The following is a 22,190-nucleotide window of genomic DNA, read 5'->3' on the forward strand; positions in this document are numbered from 1 at the left end:
GGATAGAGCGTCGGCCTGCGGACTGAAAGGTCCCGGGTTCGATTCCGGTCAAGGGCATGTACCTGGGTTGCGGGCACATCCCCAGTGGGGAATGTGCAAGAGGCGGCTGATCGATGTTTCTCTCTCATCGATGTTTCTGACTTTCTATCTCTCTCCCTTCCTCTCTGTAAAAAATCAATAAAATATATTTAAAAAAAAAAAAAGAGAGAAGCCTTTCTTCCTTTTCGAGTGGCCATGAGTGCTAAGAGATGAAATCTCTTCGGTCCCAGGAACTGACAGGTGGGCTTCCATCTGTAAAACTATGGGTCTTGCTTTATGTTCTATACCAGTGGTTCTCAACCTTGGCTGCACATTAGAATCTTGCTTTATGTTCTATACCAGTGGTTCTCAACCTTGGCTGCACATTAGAATCACCTGGGAATCTTTTTAAACTTCTGAATTCTGGGCCTCATCAGAAATCAGGATTTTAAAAAGATTCCCAGGTGATTCTAATGTGCAGCCAAGGTTGAGAACCACTGTTATACTTTAGCATCATTCAGCTACTTATTGTTCAAATGAAAAGCAAATGGAGACCAGCCTTGAGAGTTCCCTGAGCAGATAAAACCAGTTTAGTCATTAATTTAGCTTATTGCTAATCGCTGCGGAGAAAAAAACAGTCGCTGCTTCCTCGTTCGCTATATAAGCTGCTTCATAAGAATGGATCATCCCTGCGCCTCATTCTGTGTTTTGGTTTGAGTGCGTCTGGTGTGTGCACGATAAATTTTTACTAATTCCTACTTCAGTGATTCATGGGTTTTACTTTGGCTATTTCTGAACCTTTGACATTTCATGGCACCTGAAAAGGGACCCAAAGAAGACGAACCTCAGCAACCGAGAGGCCGGTGAGCAACCAGGTGCTGGTCCCCACAGAGCTCTTTGCGCTGGCTACTTTCTCGTGGAGTTTTTGGGTGTTCCTTGGATCCAGACTCCCCTCTGTCTGCCTTCTGAGCTTCTAACTGTATTGTGCACACTTACTTTCTGTTTCTGTTTGTTTTCTGGTATCTGTTTCTGTTGAAGTTTCTAGGCAAGCCACCCATCCTGTTCAAAAGAGGGGAACCGTTGCTTGTGTCTCCTCGATGCCCAGCATTTGGGACAGCTGTAGGTAAGACGCGTTAGGGGATCCAAAAATAAGATAGGTCCCCCCTTGTTCTTGGACCAGCCTCTTACGCCTTTCTGGACACATGGATGAACTTTTGGATATTCATTATTTATTTTGCTCCTAAATTCACCAAAATTTAATTAACTGCACTTCTTATAAGTCATAAGAGGACTAACCACTTATATTTAACGAAGTTCCTGCTATATTTAAAAATTAAAAATATTGGTTTCAAATTTTTTATACATTTTTAATGTTTACGTTTGGTATATTAAAGCTTTTGACTTGCATAAAAATAGAACTGTATGAATAACCTCACGTAGACATAAATTCAAAAAACAAGTTTGCTTTCTTCCGGAAACAGCCCCTCCAGCTCTCTCTGCAACGAACTGCAGAAACTTACTTAGTCCTCTGCTGCCACTGCCGGCTACTGTCTGGCTACCTTACCGGAACCTCACCCCTGAGCTCCCGGGCAAGGCCTGGTGTCTGGTGAGCACTCCTTGGATGAACGGCTAGGTCAGCAGTGCCGTGTGGATCCAGGACCTCATCACACTCTTACATATTACTGAGGAGCACAGAGGGCTTTTGTTTATGTGGGCTACGCCTATCAATATTCACCGTATTAGAAATTAAAACTTAAATGAGTCAGTAAATACTACAGTGTTTTAAAGTTAACTCTACATCCATTATACGCTAACTTTAAACAATCTTTTTATAAATAACTATTTTCCAAAACAAACTACATGTAGTGAAAAGAGGAGCATTGTTTTCCATGCTTGCAAATCTTTGGCTTTAATAGAAGTCAGCTGGTTCTCATAGCGCGCGGTCTGCACCCAGTCCGCTGAGCCTCTGGAAAACTCCACCGAGGACTATGGGGAAGGCAAGTAACAGTATTAGTATGAACACTGTTTTGATATAGCGGGGCCTCGAAAGGCACACTTTGAAGACCATTAGAGGGAAGACTTTGCTTTTGGATAAGGCTTATGCTTCAGGATTCCTCCATACACCGCTAGCGCGAGGGCAGTCAGGTGAAGGAGGGAGCGGAACGCCACAGAGACGGCCTTTTTCCCTTTGTGCTGACGCGGAGTCTTGCCGTAATACAAGATGGCCGCCGCCACTGGTGCTCCGTGCCGTACCATGACGTTACATCGCGCCGTTCCACTACATTTCCCAGAATGCTCTACCAACAGCGACGCCATTGGCCGGCGCCGACGGAAGTGTACTTGACTAAGCGGAAGTAGAGGCTCTCGCCGGCTGGGAAGGTGAGGAGGGGAGCTGTGAGGCGGTGAGTAACCGGCTGGGTGTTTTTAGTTGTCGGTGAGGGACGCAGCCGGGGGACGAGCCGTTGGGAAGGGCGGCGTGGCCCCTTCTTGAAACTGGGGCCTCAGACTCTTGCGTCCTTCCGGTAGACCCGGGAGCGGGGAGACCGGAGCACTGCTGTGGCGGCGCCGTCTCCCTGTTCGGATAGTGCTGCTATTTTAAGTTTGCTCGGGACGAGCGGGGGCGAATTCGGGCTCTCGTCGCGACCCAAGGGTCGTTGGTGTAATTTTGCTGCTACCGAAAGGGTGGGGCTGCGACGCCTGTCTGACTGAGCTTCTCCCGCAGTGGTTCTCAGTGGGCTGCACGTTGGAATCACCGGGGACGTCTTTTTAAAATGACCGATGCCCTAACCCAGCGACGCCGATAAATCAGAATCTGTGGGGTGTAAAAGCTGGACTAAAGCTCCCCAGGTGTTACGCTGTGCCCCAGGGTTGAGAACCGTTCTTATTTAGTGCCTGATCTTGACCCCCACGGGGACCCTCATTTGGACCACCTGGGCCAGGGCCCCCCTTCCACGGTAACCTGCACGGGTTCTGTCTCTCGGATTGGGGTGAAGTTGGTGATCACTTTGCATTTTGAGTTCCACCAGAAACTTACTCTTTTGGGGAGAAAACAAAATTTATGGGGGGCGAGGGGAACCAAGCTTGGGGGGGGGGGGATACACAGACTTCCTGCTGCAAGGGAGGGAGCCCAAAGTGGGTTACCCCAGAAACTTATTCTTGATCTTCGTGTGGTGGTGCTGGAAAGACAGGGTGTAGTTTCTTATTTAGGGCCTGGGTTTTCATTCTGAACAACCTTCGGGTCACTTCATTTATCTTGCCATTGTTTTAGCTTCTGCCTTTCTTTTGCTATTGGACAACCACCGAGCATTGGAAAAGTAGAAGTCACATTCAAATAGGTCCCTATTGTTGCTTATAAGAAGTTCTGAAAGGGATAGCAGTTAAAATGGTATTTGGCATTATTCATGGGCTCCTGATACTCTGTTTATATATAATAAATTATAGCAAAAGGAAGCTAGAGTGTGTTTTGAGCTTTGATGGAGAAGTTTGCTCGGGTGTGAGAGAATCGTGTTTGAATATAAGCACCATTGCCCAACGTGTGTTCCGTTTTTCCAGAACCAGCTTCACCTCCCTCACTGGTTCAGCATGGGGGAGAAGTCAGAAAACTGTGGGGTTCCAGAGGACCTGTTCAGTGGTTTGCGAGTTTCAGATCCCCAGGAAGCAGAATGTGCTGGTCCTTCAGTTTCTAATCCCGAAGATCACCAGCCCCAGAGCAAGCTGCTCAAGGAGGTGGAGGCCCAGCCCCAGGAGGACCAGGGCGAAGAGGAGCACTTTCACGACTGCAGCGCCTCCTTTGAGAAGGAGGAGCCCGGAGGGGGCAAGGTGGAGAACAAACCTGACGATGATGTGAATTCCTCCGAACTCGACGAAGAATACCTAATAGAACTGGAAAAAAACATGCCAGATGAAGAGAAACAGGTAAGTATTTTACTTACTGCGCATGACCTGCCACGTAAAGTGCTTTTTAAAGTGAATAAATGGGGCTGACGCTGTGTCAAACACCGCTGTGGTTAAGAATAGCTTGCCCATCTGTGTCTTTATTGCTTTAGTAGTGATGCATCTGAGATAAATCAGTAGCATGACAGGGAAGCATAGAGGGTGTCTGCTTAGCAAAAAATTGTATTTTTTTCCTGTGACCTTTGATTTCTTATATTCATCTTGTATAATTATTTTCTAACCTTTTAGTTTTTGGGAGGACCTTATCTATAGTTGGCTGCTGAAATTCTTGGAATGGACATTGTTAGATTTTAAAATTATAGAATGCTGCTTATTTATATTAGTACCTTGTTAGCAAAAAATGACTGCCTGAATATCCTGGTGGTGGTTCAGTTACAGAGGGGAGTTTCTGGGGCCTGTATCATTTACGTAGTGTTCTCAGGAAACGGAATTGTGTATGATAGTAGCTATAATGATAGTAGCTATAATTTGTTAAGCATCTATAATGTGCCAGCCGCTGAGCTAAAAATGTTACTTGTGTTTTCATTTAATCTTCACAACACACCTTATGAAACAAATACTGTTAGCATCCTTTGTAAGAGAACCGAGTTCAGAGTGGTAAAGTAACTGGCCCAAGATCACCCATCTAATAAATGGCAGAATTGATTCTCAAACCCAGATCTGTTTGATGCCAAAGAAAATATGATATAGAATTTAATAACAAAGTTAGCTGTTTTCTTACAAAGCCAATACACTAATAAGATGTACACCTTCCTGCTTCTTTGCCTCTGGGCCCCCTCCTCTTGGTGTCCTCCATATATCCTTCTGATCTCATGAGCAAGGTCCTTTGAAGAGTTACCATAATATCTGAGCTTGGGGGGGGAGACATATGTAATATTTTTAAACAGGAAAGAATTTAAACGTAAAAAAAAAATCTGAGTTTGTCTGCACAGAACTTGAACAAGACTTGCAATTTAGCCTTGGCCAATGTGGCTCAGTGGTAGAGCATCGATTCTCTGTCAAGGGCATGTACCTGGGTTGTAGGTTCATTCCCTGGCTTTGGTGTGCGGTAGGCAGCTAGGCTTGTGGGAGGGAACCAATCCATGTGTCTATCTTACATCAGTGCTTCTCTCTCCCTCTCCCTTCCACTCTCTCTAAAAATCAATGGAAAAATTATCCTCGGGTGCGGATTAACAACAACAAAAGACCTGTAGTTTAGCCTCTGAGGAGCTCACTTGCTGAACAGGTTATGATAGATTGGTAATGGGCCGAGATATTAAATCTATTGGTTTTAATATGCATGTGTTAGCTTTTGTGCTAGTGTATGCCACCAGTAGAGGAGGATAAAGGGCAAAAATGAGTCAAGTTCATAAACTACCTCAGCAGAAATGACTCGGAAAATTAAATCAAGTACTATTTGATGACATTAGGGAAATGATTTTCCAGAAAGTGAATGCTTGGTTCATTTTCCATATCACTGGTATAGACTTTATAAAAATATGTATGTTTAAACGGTAGCAATTTTCTGATGCCTTAATGTAATTTGCCCTGATGTTACAGGGAATTTTCTGGTGTTGTTGGCTTGACAGTTGAGTGGTTTGGCTCAAGTGTTATACATAGTCTGCACCCCATTTCCAATTTGCAAAACTTTTTGTCTCTCCTGGCCAGGAAATCACATTTTAAGTTCTAGAGATATTTAAAATTTTTATTGCCTATCAATTATATATTCTAAACAGCACATACTTTTTAAACTTTAAAAAATTCCATATAATTTACATATAGTGAAACTGTTCTATCCTGTACAGTTCATTGAGTTTTGACAGCTGTATGTAACTCACACCCCTATTAAGAAAGAGAACATTTTTGTGTTGCTCAGTGGTTGAGTGTTGATCTATACACTAGGACAGTGATGGCAAACCTTTTGAGCTCGGCGTGTCAGCATTTTGAAAAACCCTAACTTAACTCTGGTGCCGTGTCACATATAGAAATTTTTTGATATTTACAACCATAGTAAAACAAAGACTTACATTTTTGATATTTATTTTATATATTTAAATGCCATTTAACAAAGAAAAATCAACCAAAAAAATGAGTTCACCATCACTGCACTAGGAGGTCCCTGGTTCCATTCCTGGTCTGGGAATGCCCAAGTTGTAGGCTCAATCCCCGGCCAGGGGTGTGCGGGAGGCAGCTGATCAATGTTTCTATCTTTCTCTCCCTCTCCCTTTCTCTATCAAAATCAATAAAAACATTTTTTTAAAAAAGAACATTTCCATTATGACAGAAACTCCCTTTATGTGCTTGACCATTCATTCCTTCTCCCAACCCCCCCAACCAGGGGAACCACTGTTCTGGTTCCTAACCCATGGGTTGGTTTTTCCTGTTCCAGAGTTTTGTATAAATATAATCACTTTTAAAAAACAAACATTTTATATACTTTATATCATCCCATATGTTTTCATAGCTTAATTTGAAAGTTTATAACAATATCTCCTAGAAATAATATGCTAGTGATAACCATTATTTTATAGAAATGTAAACCATTAACTTCACTGTAAGAAAACAACCTATGAGAGTGCAGACAGCCTTTAGCTAACTGTAGTACTACTGTTAGCTATTTTTTTACGCTGTTTTGATAAATATCTTTGTGAAATAATTATTAGGAAACCAGCAAAACAGTTGAAGAAATGTCTCTTTGCTTGCTGCACATAGGTTAGGTTTTATAGGTCATTGGGAACAGGATATCTTTAAACTTGATTCTTAAAATGGACAAATTTCAGATAATTCAACAACAACAAAAATAAGCACAAATGGCCCAAAAATGTGAAAAGACTTTAATAATGTATATGTGAATTAAACATGTCTCATGTATTAGATGAGAACATTGATCTCATATTGACAAGAAGAGGATAATAGAACTCATGTTGGGAGTTAATATTGCTACATCATTTTTATGGGATATAGGTATCATATTTTACATGAAAATAGACCAGGGCTATCAATAGACCCTTCTGCAATGATGGGAATGTTCTATTTTTACACTGTCCAGGACGGTTGCCACTGGCCATCGGCTACCGCATTTTAACAGTCATCTGACCAATGTCATCCAATAAATTTAATTAAAAAATAAGTCATCTGGCTGAGCACTTGAAATATGGCTAGTACAGCTGAGAAACTGAATTTTCCAATTTTTTATTTTAGTTAATTAAAATAGTCACATGTGGCTAGTGAATACCATATTGGACAGCACAGCTTTAAACCTCTGATTCTCTTCTTGTCATTTATTTTAAGGAACTTATTAGAGATATGAACAGATAGATGTTTATAGAAAGATGTGTTGCAGCATCATAATTTTGGAAAACTAGAAATGTTAAATAGAGGGTATCACTTTAAATGTTTTTGCATATTTATGCACTATGTGCAATGAAGTCATTAAGGAGGAGCCAAATCTTAGAAATGACATGGAAAAATGCCTGTAATGTAGTGTTAAATGAATTAAGTAGGGGTGATAATATGATTTGTAATAAATATATATTTGGTTATTGTCCAGTTCTTGGCACCGAGTACCTAAAACCCTTGGAATTTCCAAAGTGATAAGAGATAAAGGTGTATTTTATTCTTAGCAAGCCCCGTTCAACCACACCTAAGTTCATGTTCATAGGTGACTTTTGGAAAGCTCCTAAGGATGAAGTCTGGTTGTCAGTTTGGAGCTTTCAGTGCCACCACCCCTACCTCTTGAAAGGGAAGAGGGGCTGGAGTTTGGGTTAATGACTGATGACCCAAGATTTGGTCAGTCATTCTTACCCAATGAAGCCTCCATTAAAAATCCAAAAAAATGGGGTTCAGAGAACTGAGTTGATAAACACATGGAAGTGCTGGAAGGGTGACACACTCAGGAGCATATACTAGTATGTTCTCCTTCCCACATGTCTTGCTCTATGCATCTCTGCATCTGACTCTTCCTGAGTTACATCCTTTATAATAAACCAGTTATGTAGTAAGGAAATTGTTTCCCTGAGTTCTGTGAGCCACTCTAGCAAATTAATTGAAACTGAGGATTAGGTCATGGGAGCCTCCAATTTAGAGCCAGACTGTCAGAAGCAGAGGTCACAGCCTGGTCTTCAAGTTACCATCTGGAGTGGGCGTGGAGTGGGGCCAGTCTTGTGGGGACTGAGCCCCGTAACCTGTGGGATCTGCTGCTGTTCCCAAGTCGGTAGTGTCAGAGTTGAGTTAAATTGTAGGACATCAGCTGGTGGTCCTCATAGGGTTGGAGTTGCCCGGGGTGGGAGAAACGCTAGTCACAGAAGTGTTCAGTGTGAGTACTGAGCGTAGAGGAGACACAAGGAAGGTGTTAGGTCTTAGGACATCAGTGATGGTTCATTTTAATTAAAGACCTATGTGAAAATATGCTTATACATGAACATTTGGAAGGATATACACCAAATTAGGAAAAATGGGTAGCTTTGAGGGGTCTGATTTGGGGGTTTTAATATAGTTTTGCAATAGTTACTTTCTATAGTCAGCATGTGTTACATTTATAATCAACAACAAAAGTTATTCCATTTTGAGAATGTAAATAAAAATTGATTCTTGACAACCAAGGTGGACTTTTTACTGAAAGCACATAAAACTAACCTTTGAGGATTTGAGAAAGAAGTGCTATCATAACATCTGTATTTTGTTGAATGTCTCTCTTGGGCAGAATTATCAATAGCCAAAGTCTGAGGCGCCCGGCTGGCTCAGTCGGTAGAGCATGAGGCCCTTAACCATTTGTACACCATACGTGTCTATAGACGCAAGTGGCGGGCCTTTTTTAATTCAAAATATCGTAGCAGTTAACTGGTTAATAGCCTAAGTCTGTTATTCAAGCTGACTCGACTTGACCGATGGCTGAGAAGATAATCTAGGCTCAAGAGTGTGAGTTCTCAGCAGAATTCATAAACCAAGAGGAATTAAGGAAGAGGAAGGCAGTTAATGATTTGGTAAAACAGGCAAAATCTCTTAAGGAAAGCAGTTGTGAATGTGTGTGTTTATTTCAGCTACAAATTTTAACTGTTTGTGAAAACCTAAATGTAGGCATGATGACCCAGAGGAATGGGATTTTAGCTGACATTTGCGATGTAGTAGATCTGTGAAGCAAATAAGTGATTCTGGAAGGCTTGGCTGAGGTAAAGGACAGATCTGGTAGGAGATGAGAATTATTGCTATATATGACACAGGAAGCTTATAGTACTGGGACCTATAGGATATACTGTATTGTGGTGGTATTGATCCTGCAAGAGACTTGCCTTTTATCGACTACTTGTCACAATGAAGTTCTTAGGCCTCAGTGGGGGTTCCTGGGTAATTCGTATGCACACTAACAGTTTCAGGACCACAGTCACGGGACCTTGCACATACATAGTCTTTCTTCGTTAAATAGCTGTTGAATGGGCCATATGGTTATCTTTCTCATGAGGGCCAGTAATTGGTCTTACAAGTTATAGAGATTTTTATCTCATTCATTTTTTCAAGAAATATTTGCATTTCTCCACATGCCAGGCATTGTTTGAGGTCCATAGGGATACAATGGTGAAAAAGATGGAGAGGGTTTCTTTTCACTCATAAGTATATTTCTAGTTGGGAGGTATGAAAAAGATATGATGAAGTGATGAAGGGTAGGGAGGGTTGGGAGGATGGGAAGGACTATTCCAGATCAGGAAAGGCCAATCTGGGGAAGGGGCATTTCAGCAGAAACTTGAAGGGAAAAAGGAGTCAGATGTGTTAACAAACATGTAAAGGCTCTAAGGTAACTATTAGCTTGGTATACCCTTGGCGTGCAAGGAATTAAAGAGCCAGGCCAGTTAGCTGGAGTAGTGATTGAGGAGGAGGGTGAGGTGATGAAGTAAGTGAGGGTCTGATTATGGAACACTGAGTCATGATAAGGAATTTCAAGCTTATTCCAATAGGAAACAGGTGGATAAGCCAGAGTAGAGATGAAGTTAATCTGTAAGCAAAATGCAGATTTAGTCATTTTCATGGGTTTGCTCCGTAATGCCAGTTGCTATGTGTTCATTTACACATAGCAGATACATACATAGATCCATGTAAGTAAGGGATACAAGTCTTATTTGGTGAACATGGACCCAGAGCACATGGCTTCTGGGATTGTAAAACATTTTCCTTAGGCTCTGGAAAAGTAAAGGATTATTCTTTCCTTTAAGGCTGTTTTATTTTATTTTTAAAAAAATATATTTTATTGATTTTTTACAGAGAGGAAGGGAGAGAGATAGAGAGTTAGAAACATCGATCAGCCACCTCCTGCACATCTCCTACTGGGGATGTGCCCGCAACCCAGGTACATGCCCTTGACCGGAATCGAACCTGGGACCTTTCAGTCCACAGGCCGACGCTGTATCCACTGAGCCAAACCGGTTTCGGCTAAGGCTGTTTTATTTTTAACCAGGAACCATTATTGCAGTATTGGTTTAGAACAGACGTTTTATATCCATCCTTTTCCTCCTCTCATTTTTCCTAAATCCTATGGTACTTGATCCTTCTGAATTCCATGTTTCTGCTACCTTACCTCATTGCATTATTTTTATAATGTTATCAGTGCTGTTAGAGTGGCGTGTTTGCAGAGAACATTTCTCCTGGTTGGTTTTCTATAGTGGCCTGCATATTTTGTTAACCTCATAGGAAAATCTTTCTGATTTATTGTTTCCCTTTTATTTCATTTCTAATGGGCATTCTTTGGAACTAAGATTGTCTTATTTATTAATTTCTTAGAGTTTACCAGTATTAGGTTTATGAATGCTATTGACAAATGATTAAATGAAATCCTAGAATTTAAGAACTGAAGGGACCTTACATTTCTGTTCCTGAGTTTAAACCAGGAGAAATAAGGCTTGTTTACTCCAAGACATTTGGAAGTTAATATCTTTAGATTACCTGCTGATGGAAGAGGTAAAGTGTCCTTCAGTGCTTCTCAAACTTTATTGTGCCTAAGAATCACAGGAAACTTTGTAACCGTGCAAAGCCTTGTGAAGTGTCTGCGACCACAGGCTGGTGGGGTGGCAGCCAGATATCTCCTTTGTCAACAAGCATCCCCAAGTCATTTTGGTATTGGAAGAACTGTGGCCACACTTGGGAGCCAGAGAGCCAGGTTGATACAGATGACTAAACTTCCAGAGCGAAGTAATGACCTAACCGGTATATTGACTGCATCCAACATCAGAAGAATAGTTTACTAATAGGATTTTTTTCTTTTAACCCTCATATGTGCTCAGTGTCTAAAGAGGACTTATTGGGTAGAATTTAAGCAATACCAAAATAAGGAAATTTATTTCTATTAATTGAGGTTTTGGAAATAGAATTTTTCTGAGTTAAAAAAACAAGGGAATATTTCCAAGATTAATTCCTCATAGATCAATTATCTCTCCTCAGCAGAATAAGACAATGAGAGTCAGGTTCCCACTATAGCTTAAATCCAGAGATCCTCCCTCCAGGCTTCCTAGAGGGCTTCATTTGTGGAAAAAACAAATGTGTATTTGGAAAGCAACTGGTGTCCAATTTCAAAGAAAACAAGACTTGAGCATTTGTTTATTTTTTAATGGTGAAGAATTCCCTTTCAGAATAATTTGTGGGGCCAGTGTCCTTGCAGTTTCAGTGTATAGTTTTCTCATCCCACCTAGATTGGACTCAAGCAGAAAGTTGTTGCATGTGCCTCCATTTTCCAGCCCTTTAACCAGTATGTATTTTTTTTCAACCCTTCCTTTACCGCAGTGGTTCTCAACTTTCTCGCCCTTTAAATGCAGTTCCTCATGTTGTGACCCAACCATAAAATTATTTTCGTTGCTACTTCATAACTGTAATGTTGCTACTGTTATGAATCGTAATGTAAATATCTGATATGCAGGATGGTCTTAGGCGACCCCTGTGAAAGGATCATTCGACTGCCAAAGGGGTCGCGACCCACAGGTTGAGAACCGCTGCTTTACCTAGATGTGATTGGTCTCTGGGTGACTATGCTGGACTTAAACGTTTCATTTGTAGCAGTTACTTTACAAAGCTGCAGGGGGCAGCAGAAAGCTGCTGATAGATTTACAATATGGAAATTGCTGGTGTGAACCTCTTGGCTTTCTCCCTGTTGTCTGTTAAATACATGCTCACTGCAGGATTATTTAAGAGAATATTTTAAAATAAATTTAATGATCTTCCTTAGAATGCAGACTAAAAAATGTCTCTAATTTGGGAATTCAATTCTGCCTCAAAGGTTATTTTTAAATATATATAAAAGTGATGCCCTGACCGGTTTGGCTCAGTGGATAGAGCGTCGGCCTGCGGACTCAAGGGTCCCAGGTTCGATTCCGGTCAAGGGCATGTACCTCGGTTGCGGGCGCATCCCCAGTGGGGAGTGTGCAGGAGGCAGCTGATCGATGTCTCTCTCTCATCGATGTTTCTAGCTCTCTGTCCCTCTTCCTTCCTCTCTGTAAAAAATCAATAAAATATATTTAAAAAATAAATAAATAAAAGTGATAAAAGGCATATACACTTGTAAGCTCCAAGTTTACGATTAGTGAGGAGTACAGAGCCCAGTAAAGTTCTTTAAGTCAGTTGTATTCACTGACCTAAAGCATGCAGACAGACCCAGGCAGAGGCCCATGTAGATCCTGGAAGTGGACTGGGAAGATGTAGGCAGGAACTCCTGGAGCATGGTCTGAAAAGGGCCCATGGGAGGAAGATTGTGGTCAGAAGGCCTTCACAGGGGCCCCTCTTGCCCAGGTCTAAGGGGTGTGCAGTGTTTTACAACCCATGAAACTATTTAAGCATTAAGTACCATTCCAAATTTTTTTGAGTGCTTTTATTATCTTACAATTAAAAATTTTTTTTGAAGCAGAATTGAATTTCCAAAGTAGAGAAATTATGTACAGTCTGCATTCAAAGGAAGATCATATGGGAAGTGAAAGGTGGTCCTGGAGAGGAGGTAGATTTTGTGCTAGACTAGGAAAATAGGAAAATTTGGTTTGGACAGTCAGGGGAAGATATGGAAGAGAATCAAGTGCATTGTTTGAATAAACAAAAGAGTTGAATGAAAATTAAGCATGGTGAGTTTTGAGAGACAACAAAGAAATCAGTCTGTCTAGAAGAGAGGACTTGTGCAGGGTAGCAGGAGGTGAAGTTGAGTAGGTTGCGATAGAAGTTTGATGTAGTATAAAGAACAAGTGATTTCTGAATCTTGATTGCTTACCTGTAAAATTGATAGTTAAATACTTCCATGCCCTCCTCTTAGGATTGTCTTAAAAGCAAATGAGTCGTGTATGTGATAGCAGATTTTAAGCAGTGAGATGCTATACTAGTGTATGTTTTACTGAACTTTAAATACCAGGCTGAAAAGTTTGAAGTTGTGGTAATAGCTGTTGAAATAAACTGCATTTATCAAGGGCATTGTCTTTTTGGGGTTTTCCTTGACAGTTCCTGTGATGATTGTACAGTGCAGACTGATGTCACTGTTTCCCCTGAGTTTTCAGTGATGGGGATGAGTGAGGAGTACAGAGCCCTGTAAAGTTCTTTGATTCCCACTGTTATGGAATGGAATTCTAGAGCAGATGTTTCTCTGTGAGGCCTCTCTGGAATGTGTTAAAAGGCGTTGTTGAGCCCTTTAAGAGTCTCCTAACCGCATTAGACCAGAGTTTGGACTGATTTGCACCTGATTATGCTGAAGAATATCAGCAGTCATTTATGTGTGACTGCCCCTGGCTCTTAGCATGTTAAATAAGACTTAACACTATAAAATCTGTCCTTGGATTCCAGGACCATTACACAGTATGCATGCCATCCTTTGGGAAAGACTGTTCCAGCAGCAGAATAAACCCTAGTCTTTGTACTGGAATCAAGTTAGTCTCTTGGCACAGCTGGGAAATGGTGCAGCTTTCTCTGCAGAGTGCTATTTTTAGCTGTTTCCAAGGAGATGTTCAGCATGATATTGATAATTGCATTAATCCTCACTTTACACAATCTGTGGAAGCAGCGGCTTCTTTCCAGTGTTTACTGCTTAATAGGTCACCGAGTTGTGATTGGTCAGCCAAAAAAATGAAATGCCTTCCTGAGAATAATGGCCATAGAAATATGTTATGGAGCCCTTCTGCCAGTTCAACTCTTGGTGCTAGTTATAAAGACTCCATGAGCTTTTCTTGGGCTGGCTTCTCAGGTTGGCCCTTAATCAGTAATTCCTTCTGGGTGTACCTTGCCCATTGGGGTCTTAATGTTCTAAATTTACTAAAGAATGATTAAACTCTTAACACACATGCACTCACACACAGTTTACAAGAGCCTGACCTGGTAGGCTGAGTGTTCTGAGTAGTCAGAACATTCCTGATGAGTTGGCACTTGAGAACAGATTTAGATCAAAAAGTAGCTGCAAATTAAAGTAGAGGATATAGAAATTTCTTAAAAGATGGACATTAAACTCCGTTAACTTGAATTGCCCTTCTCTAAAGAATTTGTGTTTTTGAAATAACTTAAAAAATATATTTAAAAAGGAAGACCTATGTAATACTTTCAACAATAAAGATTAAAAGAAAAATCTTATATAATAAAGATGTAATATGCAAATTAACCCTCACACCATCACAAGATGGCTGCCTTCGATCAGGCCGGCAGGGGGTTAGTGAGGGACGACCTAACGACTGAACAGCAGACTGCATGGGGCGACCAGGCTGGCAGGGGGGGCAGTTGGGGGCCATCAGCAGGAGGGGCAGTTGGGGGCGACCAGGCAGGCAGGCATGTGAGCAATTAGGAGCCAGTCAGACATCCCCAAGGGGTCCCAGATTGGAGCGGGTGCAGGCTGGGCTGAGCGGACACCCCCCCACCACCACCACCCCATGCATGAATTTCATGCCCCGGGCTTCTAGTAAATAAATAATCTATTTAAGACCTGTGGTACATTTATTCATGAGAACGTATCTTCTCTGTTAACTTGTTACCTTGCATTGATATATTTTCTAATGTGAAACCAGCTTTTCATTTCACTGTTAGAACTTTATTGGACAATGATATATGGTGTATGTATGTGTGTGTTAAAATTAATGGACTGAATTTGCTAATAATTATAGGGCTTTATTTTTACCTTAATTGAAATTATTTCATAATTTTAAAATTAAATTTGTTGTGGTAACATTGGTTAATAATATTATATAAACTAGAGGCCCAGTGCACAAAATTCGTGCAGGGGGGTGGGGGGTGGGAGCAGGTGTGTCCCTCAGCCCAGCCTGCACCCTCTCCAATCTGGGATCCCTCTCACAATCCAGGACTGTTGGCCCCCAACTGCTCACCTGCCTGCCTGCCTGATCATCCCCTAACTCTCCCCTGCCAGCCCGATTGCTCCTAACTGCCCTCCTCTGCCGGCCTGGTCACCTCTAACTGCCCTCCCTTGCCAGCCTGGCTGCCCCTAGCTGCCCTCCCCTGTAGGCCTGGTCCCCCCCAACTGCCCTCCCTTGCCAGTCTGGTCATCCCTAACTGCCCTCCCCTGCTGGTCTGGTCACCCCCAACTGCCCTTCCTTGCAGGGCTGGTCCCCCCCCCCCCCAACTGCCCTCCCCTGCAGGCCATCTTGTGTCCACATGGGGGCGACCATCTTGTGTATTGGAGTGATGGTCAATTTGCATGTTACTCTTTTATTAGATAGGATGTTATATTTCAGATGTACAACATTTAATTCAACATCTGTATACTCTTGCATGCTTACCCCCAAAGTCTAGTGTCCTTCCCTTACCATACATTTTGCCCCCTTTCCTCACTTTGCCCTCCCCCACCTCTCTTCCCTCTGGTAACTAGCATTCTGTTATCGGTAAATATGAGTTTATTTTTGTTTTGTTTGTTCATTTGTTGCTTTTTGTTTTATATCCCACATGAGTCCATCTGACTTATTTCAGTTAGCATAATACTCTAAGATGCATCCATGTTGTTGCAGATGGCAATGTTTCATCTTTTTTATGGCTCACTAGTATTCATTATATATATGTACCACATCTTCTTTATCCAGTCATCCATCGATGGACACTTAGGTTGTTTTCATGTCTTGGCTATTGTAAGTGTTGCAGTGAACATAGAGGTACATGAATAAATGTTTTCAAATTTGGGGGATAGATCCCAGAAGCTTGCTGGGTCATATTGTAGTTCTGTTCTTGATTTTTTAAAAAACCTTCATGTTGTTTTCCATAGAAGCTGCACCAGTTTACACTAGCAGTGTAAGAGGGTTTTTTCTCCACATCCTCTCAGCACTTGTTTTTGTCTTTTTGATAATAGCCATTCTAACAGATGTGAGGTGATATCTCATTGTAGTTTTGATTTGTATTTCCCTAATAACTAATGATGAACATCTTTTCATATATCTGTTGGCCATCTGTATATCTTCCTTGGAAAAATGTCTGTTCGGGTTCTCTTAATGAAAATTGGGGGGGGGGGGGGGTTGCCATTAAGTTGTATGAGCTTTTAAAAATATATTTTGGGTATCAACCCTATTCTGATACATGATTTGCAGATATTTTCTCCCATTCAGTAGATTGCCTTTTCATTTTTGTTGACGATTTCCTGTGCTGTGCAGAAGCTTTTAAGTTTGATGTAGACCCACTTATTTATTTTGGCTTTTGTTGTGTTTGCTTTTGATGTCAGATTCAGAAAATCAACACCAAGATCTTTCATATGTGGCTATACAGTTTTCCCAACACCATTTATTGAATATACAGTCCTTTCTCCACTGTATAGTCGTGGTTCCTTTGTCATAAATTAATTGACCATGTATGCTTGGGTTTATTTCTGGTCTCTGCTCTGTTCCATTGACCTATGTGTGTGTTTTTATGCCGGTTCCATACTGTCTTAATTGTTATAACTTTGTAAAAGAGTTTGAAATCAGATAGTGAAAAGCCTCCAGCTTTGTTCTTTCTCAAGGTTGTTGTAGCTATTCAGGGTTGAAATAACTCTTAACTAGATTTATTATGGAGTTTTCTTGGCTTACGCATCCAACCCCCCTTCATATTTGGAGGAATTTTTCTGTGTTGTAATCTTGAGTGACAGTACTCAATGTCCCTCACTCCATTGTGTGACAGCCAAGGCATGTGACATACACTTGGCTCATTTGATGCCGCTGATCCAGACTTTGAATCTGGGTGGAGCAAAGAAAGAGGAATGGTTAGGATTCATTTGCTGCTGTTACAAGCCTGTCTTGTCCAGACTCTTCAGCTCAAGGGCACTTAGTGTCTTCTTACTTCTTGACTTAACTGAGCTGCCTGGATTCCTGTCTGTTTTCTACGCTTATATTTGAGTCCCATCACCACCCCCCATTTTATTTTTTTCTACTTCCTTAGAATAGCCCTTCAGATATATTATATCTAAAAATGAATTATTGTATCTGCTGTGCATCTGGCACATAGTAGAGACCATAAATATTAAATTCAGTGTATACCTACCGTTTAGTCTCTTTATTGAGGTTCATCAAATGTTCTATTTCATCCGGAGCATAATAACAACAAGGCATTCGGGAAGCACCCAGCAGCATATTTACAAATCTCCAGAGACATAACAGTTTCACTTTGGTTTCTAATCTTAAGAGTATCAGTTATTTAGGCTCCAGGCTTCTCTTGTAAGTGAAATGTCCTGCTAACTGTGTTTCTGCCTTTGGAATTTTTATTTAGTCAGAAGACTCAAGAATGAAGGAGATTTTGTTTTAAAAAAACAAACAACAACAAAAAAAAAACACTGTCAGAAGGCGGCAAGTGGGGGGCTACTTCTGCTGGTTCTGCTTGTGTTCCCCGATCATCGGAGCTGGAAACACAGGGACTCAACCTGTGTAGTCTTTGCTCTGCCGAGTAACATTCACTTGGCCTTTGAGTTTGATGGGTGCCTGCCATCCGTGTGAATTTCTGAGTTGTTAGAAGAAGCTAAGAAAAGGGAGATTTGTTTATCTGGGTCTCTTCAAATTTCCTCCTGTTAGCCTGCTGGCAGCATACTGCCCTGACCCTGCAGGGGAGGCATGCCCCCCACAATGCACTCTGCCATCATATCTGTGTCTCCTTCATGACACAAACCACAGTTGTAGCTAAATAAGTATTAAATTACTTATTTTACAAAAAAATCATAGCTCATATTTAATGAACACTTATTTGCTAGGCATTGTATTGGGAGCATTATGTACATTATCACATTAGTCCATGAAAGTGTTAAAGCCTCATTTCTTAGGTGAAGAAAGTAAGGCTCAGAAAGTTCCGGAAGTCGTCCAAGATCATGCGATTAATAAACACCAGATCCGGATTTTGAATTTACAGTGGTGTGTATACCAGTGGATGTGTTGCTTAGTTTCAGTATGCATAAATAGAAATTAAATGATACCTGAATTACCATTCTGTGCAAAAGATAGAAGCGTAAGAAACCTACGGTTTGCATTTTAAACACAATCAAGAATGTGTTAGTGATTAGCCAGGTAGTTATGTGTTTTTTTCTATATCTGTTGAAGATTTAGATAGAACTGACCCAATTCTCAAAAGTTAATTGCTCGCCAGGCCGGCACGGCTCTGTGGTTGAGCATTGACCTTTGAACCAGGTCACAGGTTCGATTCCCGGTCCGGGCACATGCCCACGTTGCAGGCTTGATCCCCAGCGTGGGGCATATAGAAGGCAGCTGATTGATGATTCTCTCTCATCATTGATGTTTCTATCTCCCTCCACCTCTCCTTTCCTCACTGAAATATAAATATATATATATATATATATATATATATATATACACACACACACACACACACACACATATATATATACACACACACACACACATACATACACACACTCTTTTTTAAAAGTCAAATTGCTGCCTATTAAATAGGCTGATATGTAAAGAAAGCTGACCTTTTTGTTCACAATAATATTGTGACAAATTCTGTCAATCTCTGGTCTCTTTTAGAAAAGAAGAGAAGAGAGCACTAGACTGAAGGAGGAGGGAAATGAGCAATTTAAGAAAGGAGGTAAGAGAACGGTTTCAGCACTGATGTCTTCTCACTCTTCTTTTTCTTTCGTAGAGTCTGGAGAAAGCCCCAAAGAACATTTGGAAACAACTAGCAAATAAACTGCTTTCAATACATTCTGCCTTCCAGCATTTACAATATTGTTTTTTACCAGGTTCAAATTGTTCTCAGCTGACAGTGACCAGTTACCATGTGTCTCTTGACACAGGCATAGTTCTTCTTTTCTATAATCCAATCTCTATAAATCCAGAAATTGGGAGGAGAACTCTTCAGCTGTGGCTTTGGAGATCTCTAACCTGGAATGTTAACAGGCTCTCTGCTGCACTGCTGCAAAACCAGGGCCCCATTCCTCACTTTGAATAGCCTATAAAAACCAGCCGCGGGCTCTGGCAGGGCCCAGGGAGGAATCCTGCTTGTACTTGGACTGCGCTTTCATGTGCCTTTTTCTTTGGATGCTGTAAGCAGAGAGGTGCTCTTCATGTCCTTCTGGGTTTCCTCCATAGGCTTAGGAATAAGTCGGGCTCATTCCGATACTTTGGGCAACTGTTTGATCTTATGATAGCCTTTGCCACATCGTAAAGGGTAGATGCTTTAAAAATCTAGGAGTAGTAACATCTCTCTCTAGTTATTTTTAGGTGTAAAAATTTGTTTCTTACATCCTGGTTTAATCAGTCATCACTTCTGTTGTTCTAAGAGAACTAATGGTTCTGATTTTGAAAACTTATCTCTTTGTATTTTAGTATTAAGTATTTCTAACCTGAGAAAGGTGTGAATAGACAATTTTCCTTTAGGACCCTGATTATTCTGTGTGGCAATGAATATATAAATTTATTACCACTTTCTCTTTTAAGGTCTTTAGTCAACAGGCCATTAATCCCAGACTTCAGTCTCTTTAATCTGTCCAGTTCCCAGACCCCTCTCAAAGCTCCTTACTAAATTGATAAGCCATATGGAAGCTGAACATTTGGAGTATTCTGTTGGAGACCTTTGTCCTGTGACTGGAAGCCTATGCACTCTGAGATCCTATGGAAGACAGTCTGTCAGGAATAAAATAATAACCTCTCACCTTTTACCTTATCCTCAGATTACATAGAAGCTGAACGTTCTTACAGTCAAGCCCTTCAAATGTGCCCATCCTGCTTCCAGAAAGACAGGTCTATTCTGTTTTCAAATAGAGCTGCTGCAAGGATGAAACAGGTATGTGACATTGTGTGGAAAGTGGCTACAGTGTTTGGACAGGTTCAAGCCTCGGACTAATGAGAGGTCACAGTCCTCTCATGGCCATGTGCAAGTCCCAGCTTGGAGGGCAAAGCCCTCCCAGCACAATTATAGCCAACAGCTATAGTTGTAGGCTTGAACCTATGGTCCGCACACATGGCCCCACGTGTCTGAGTGATGTGGACTTGATAGAGTTCAGGTGCATGTAATTGAGTAGAATCGAAACACACGAGAATGTTGTAAACATCTTGACCACGCCCTTACTTTGTCTCGTGGCATTTGGCTATAAATTAAAGGCATGGCTTGCAGTCCGTGGCGCTCTCGCTAGCTCTCCCTCAGAGAGGACAGCGTCCCACCCAAGCCCAGCTTTCTTCTCTAGTTTGTCTTTTCTCAATCCTTTAGCCCCCCCTCTCAGGGTCACCGAACCTGGCTGAGCTGGCGTGGCACATAAGGCGCCCAACATGGGGCTGAGTATGCCATGGCCATGCCGGCCCGGCACAACATTGACCTTTTCTTTTTTTAAGAAGCACACGGACTTGCAGTGTATTTGTAGGATAGCTTCTCTCCAAAAACTCACATAGGGCCTTAACGTTGGTGTCTCCCTTTTCCTGCTCATATATTTCCCTGATATAAAGGGCACAAGAAAGATAGAAACATATTTTTAAAGCTTGAGTCAGATTACTGTTAACATTCCTAATTAAAGCGGCTGAGGGAACACTTTACAGAAAGAAGACTGTCAAAGTTTCCACCAAACTAGGGAAGGTTAATGAAGCAAAGATCTTAGTGGCGCATGGCTTGCAATAGCTACAGCAGTTGTTTTAGGCTCTGGGAGTCTAGATAAAGACTCGAGGGAAGCACTGGTTAAAACTTGGGATTTCTAGATGCTTCTTCCAGAGGGTCTGATTTTCCTGTTGAAAGTATGACGTGGAGAGAAATGTCCACCAGTTGGAATGAGTGGTGCCCTTAACAGCAAGATAGGAGTCAGGGAAAGTTCAGGAACATTTTGCATTTCTAAAGGCTCGAGAACCTAGTGTAGCAGGGTGAATGTAGAATAGAAAAGAGTGTAGTTGTATTTCTTTTGTACCATGTTGGTATTAAAAGTTAGATTTGTCTGATTTCCTATTTAGTTAACATAGTAGATTTTGCTGGATTGAAATGATAGGAGTTTTTAAAAAGCACTACACTTGTTTGGCTACTTGTGTCCAAAGCTCAAAGAGTGGGTTATGTAACATACCTGTACGCAACCACGAAGCAGGCCCTAGCTTGGGCAGAGTGGTCTTTTTATTTGTTTAGATCAGGTATCCATGTCACTTTCTCATTGACGTTGCCTGAAATTCTCTAGTGCTGCTACCGAAGTCTCTTTGGATAACCAGGTTTAAAAAAGGGGGGTGGGGGGAGGGAAATCCAGGATGGTTTAGTTGTGCAGAAAGATGTTTTTTTAAAACCAGAACTTGGTTTGTTTTATTATTGGATTCAGTCTCCAAAGTGAAGTAGTTTGGGGGTGATGCATGTGGCATTAGAGAATAATTCTAGAGTATATAAACAGACATATTAGGGGAAATAAAATAATTAAGTGTATTTAAACATTACTCATTAATATATCCAGCATCAGTCAGAACTCACACCTAACTTGGAAAACTCTCCTATTTTGCTTTTGCTCCTTGGAGACATCTTGTCCCATTCTCAGACTGGAAGTTGTCACTGCTAAATGGAATCGAGGGCACCTTCAGTGTCAAAAGAAATGCACCATGCCCATCTGGCTCCTGGGCCTGGGATTCTTTGTTTCCACAGTTGCCAAGTTATTGGTATTGCTAGGCTCGGGTAGTATAATCACCTGGTTCTGAGTTAGGGCAATGTGTGGTCTTTGTCACATGAGAGGAGAACGCAGGAGAGAGTTGCTCTGTGACCATTTCCTTTACAAAAGATAGGTTTCCAGTGGGGTGGGTGGGTGATTGTTTTGTTCTTTTAAGTTGCACTCTTTGATATTTTTAAGAAGATTCAAAAATTGGTAACTTGGAAATGTCCAG

The 22,190-nt window shown here is 41.4% G+C and overlaps 1 protein-coding gene across 2 annotated transcripts in view; it reads left to right on the top strand.

Annotated features, from left to right (window-relative positions):
* Positions 1-1,340: 1,340 nt before the first annotated feature.
* The window catches only part of TTC1 (tetratricopeptide repeat domain 1), a 33,952-nt gene continuing 13,102 nt past the window's right edge, over positions 1,341-22,190 (top strand). Inside the window, exons 1-4 of one of the 2 annotated variants that reach the window (XM_081092042.1) lie at positions 1,341-2,397; positions 3,571-3,933; positions 18,885-18,945; positions 20,030-20,142. In XM_081092042.1, coding sequence (XP_080948168.1) covers positions 3,601-3,933; positions 18,885-18,945; positions 20,030-20,142 — 507 coding nt within the window. In that variant the 5' untranslated portion in view covers positions 1,341-2,397; positions 3,571-3,600. Of the gene's footprint in view, positions 2,421-3,570; positions 3,934-18,884; positions 18,946-20,029; positions 20,143-22,190 lie in introns of both variants that reach the window. The other variant, XM_081092041.1, reaches the window with a different exon arrangement.

The sequence above is a fragment of the Myotis nattereri genome (genome assembly GCF_964212035.1).
Source record: "Myotis nattereri genome assembly, chromosome: 5".
In the NCBI taxonomy this organism is placed as follows: Eukaryota; Metazoa; Chordata; class Mammalia; order Chiroptera; family Vespertilionidae; genus Myotis; species Myotis nattereri.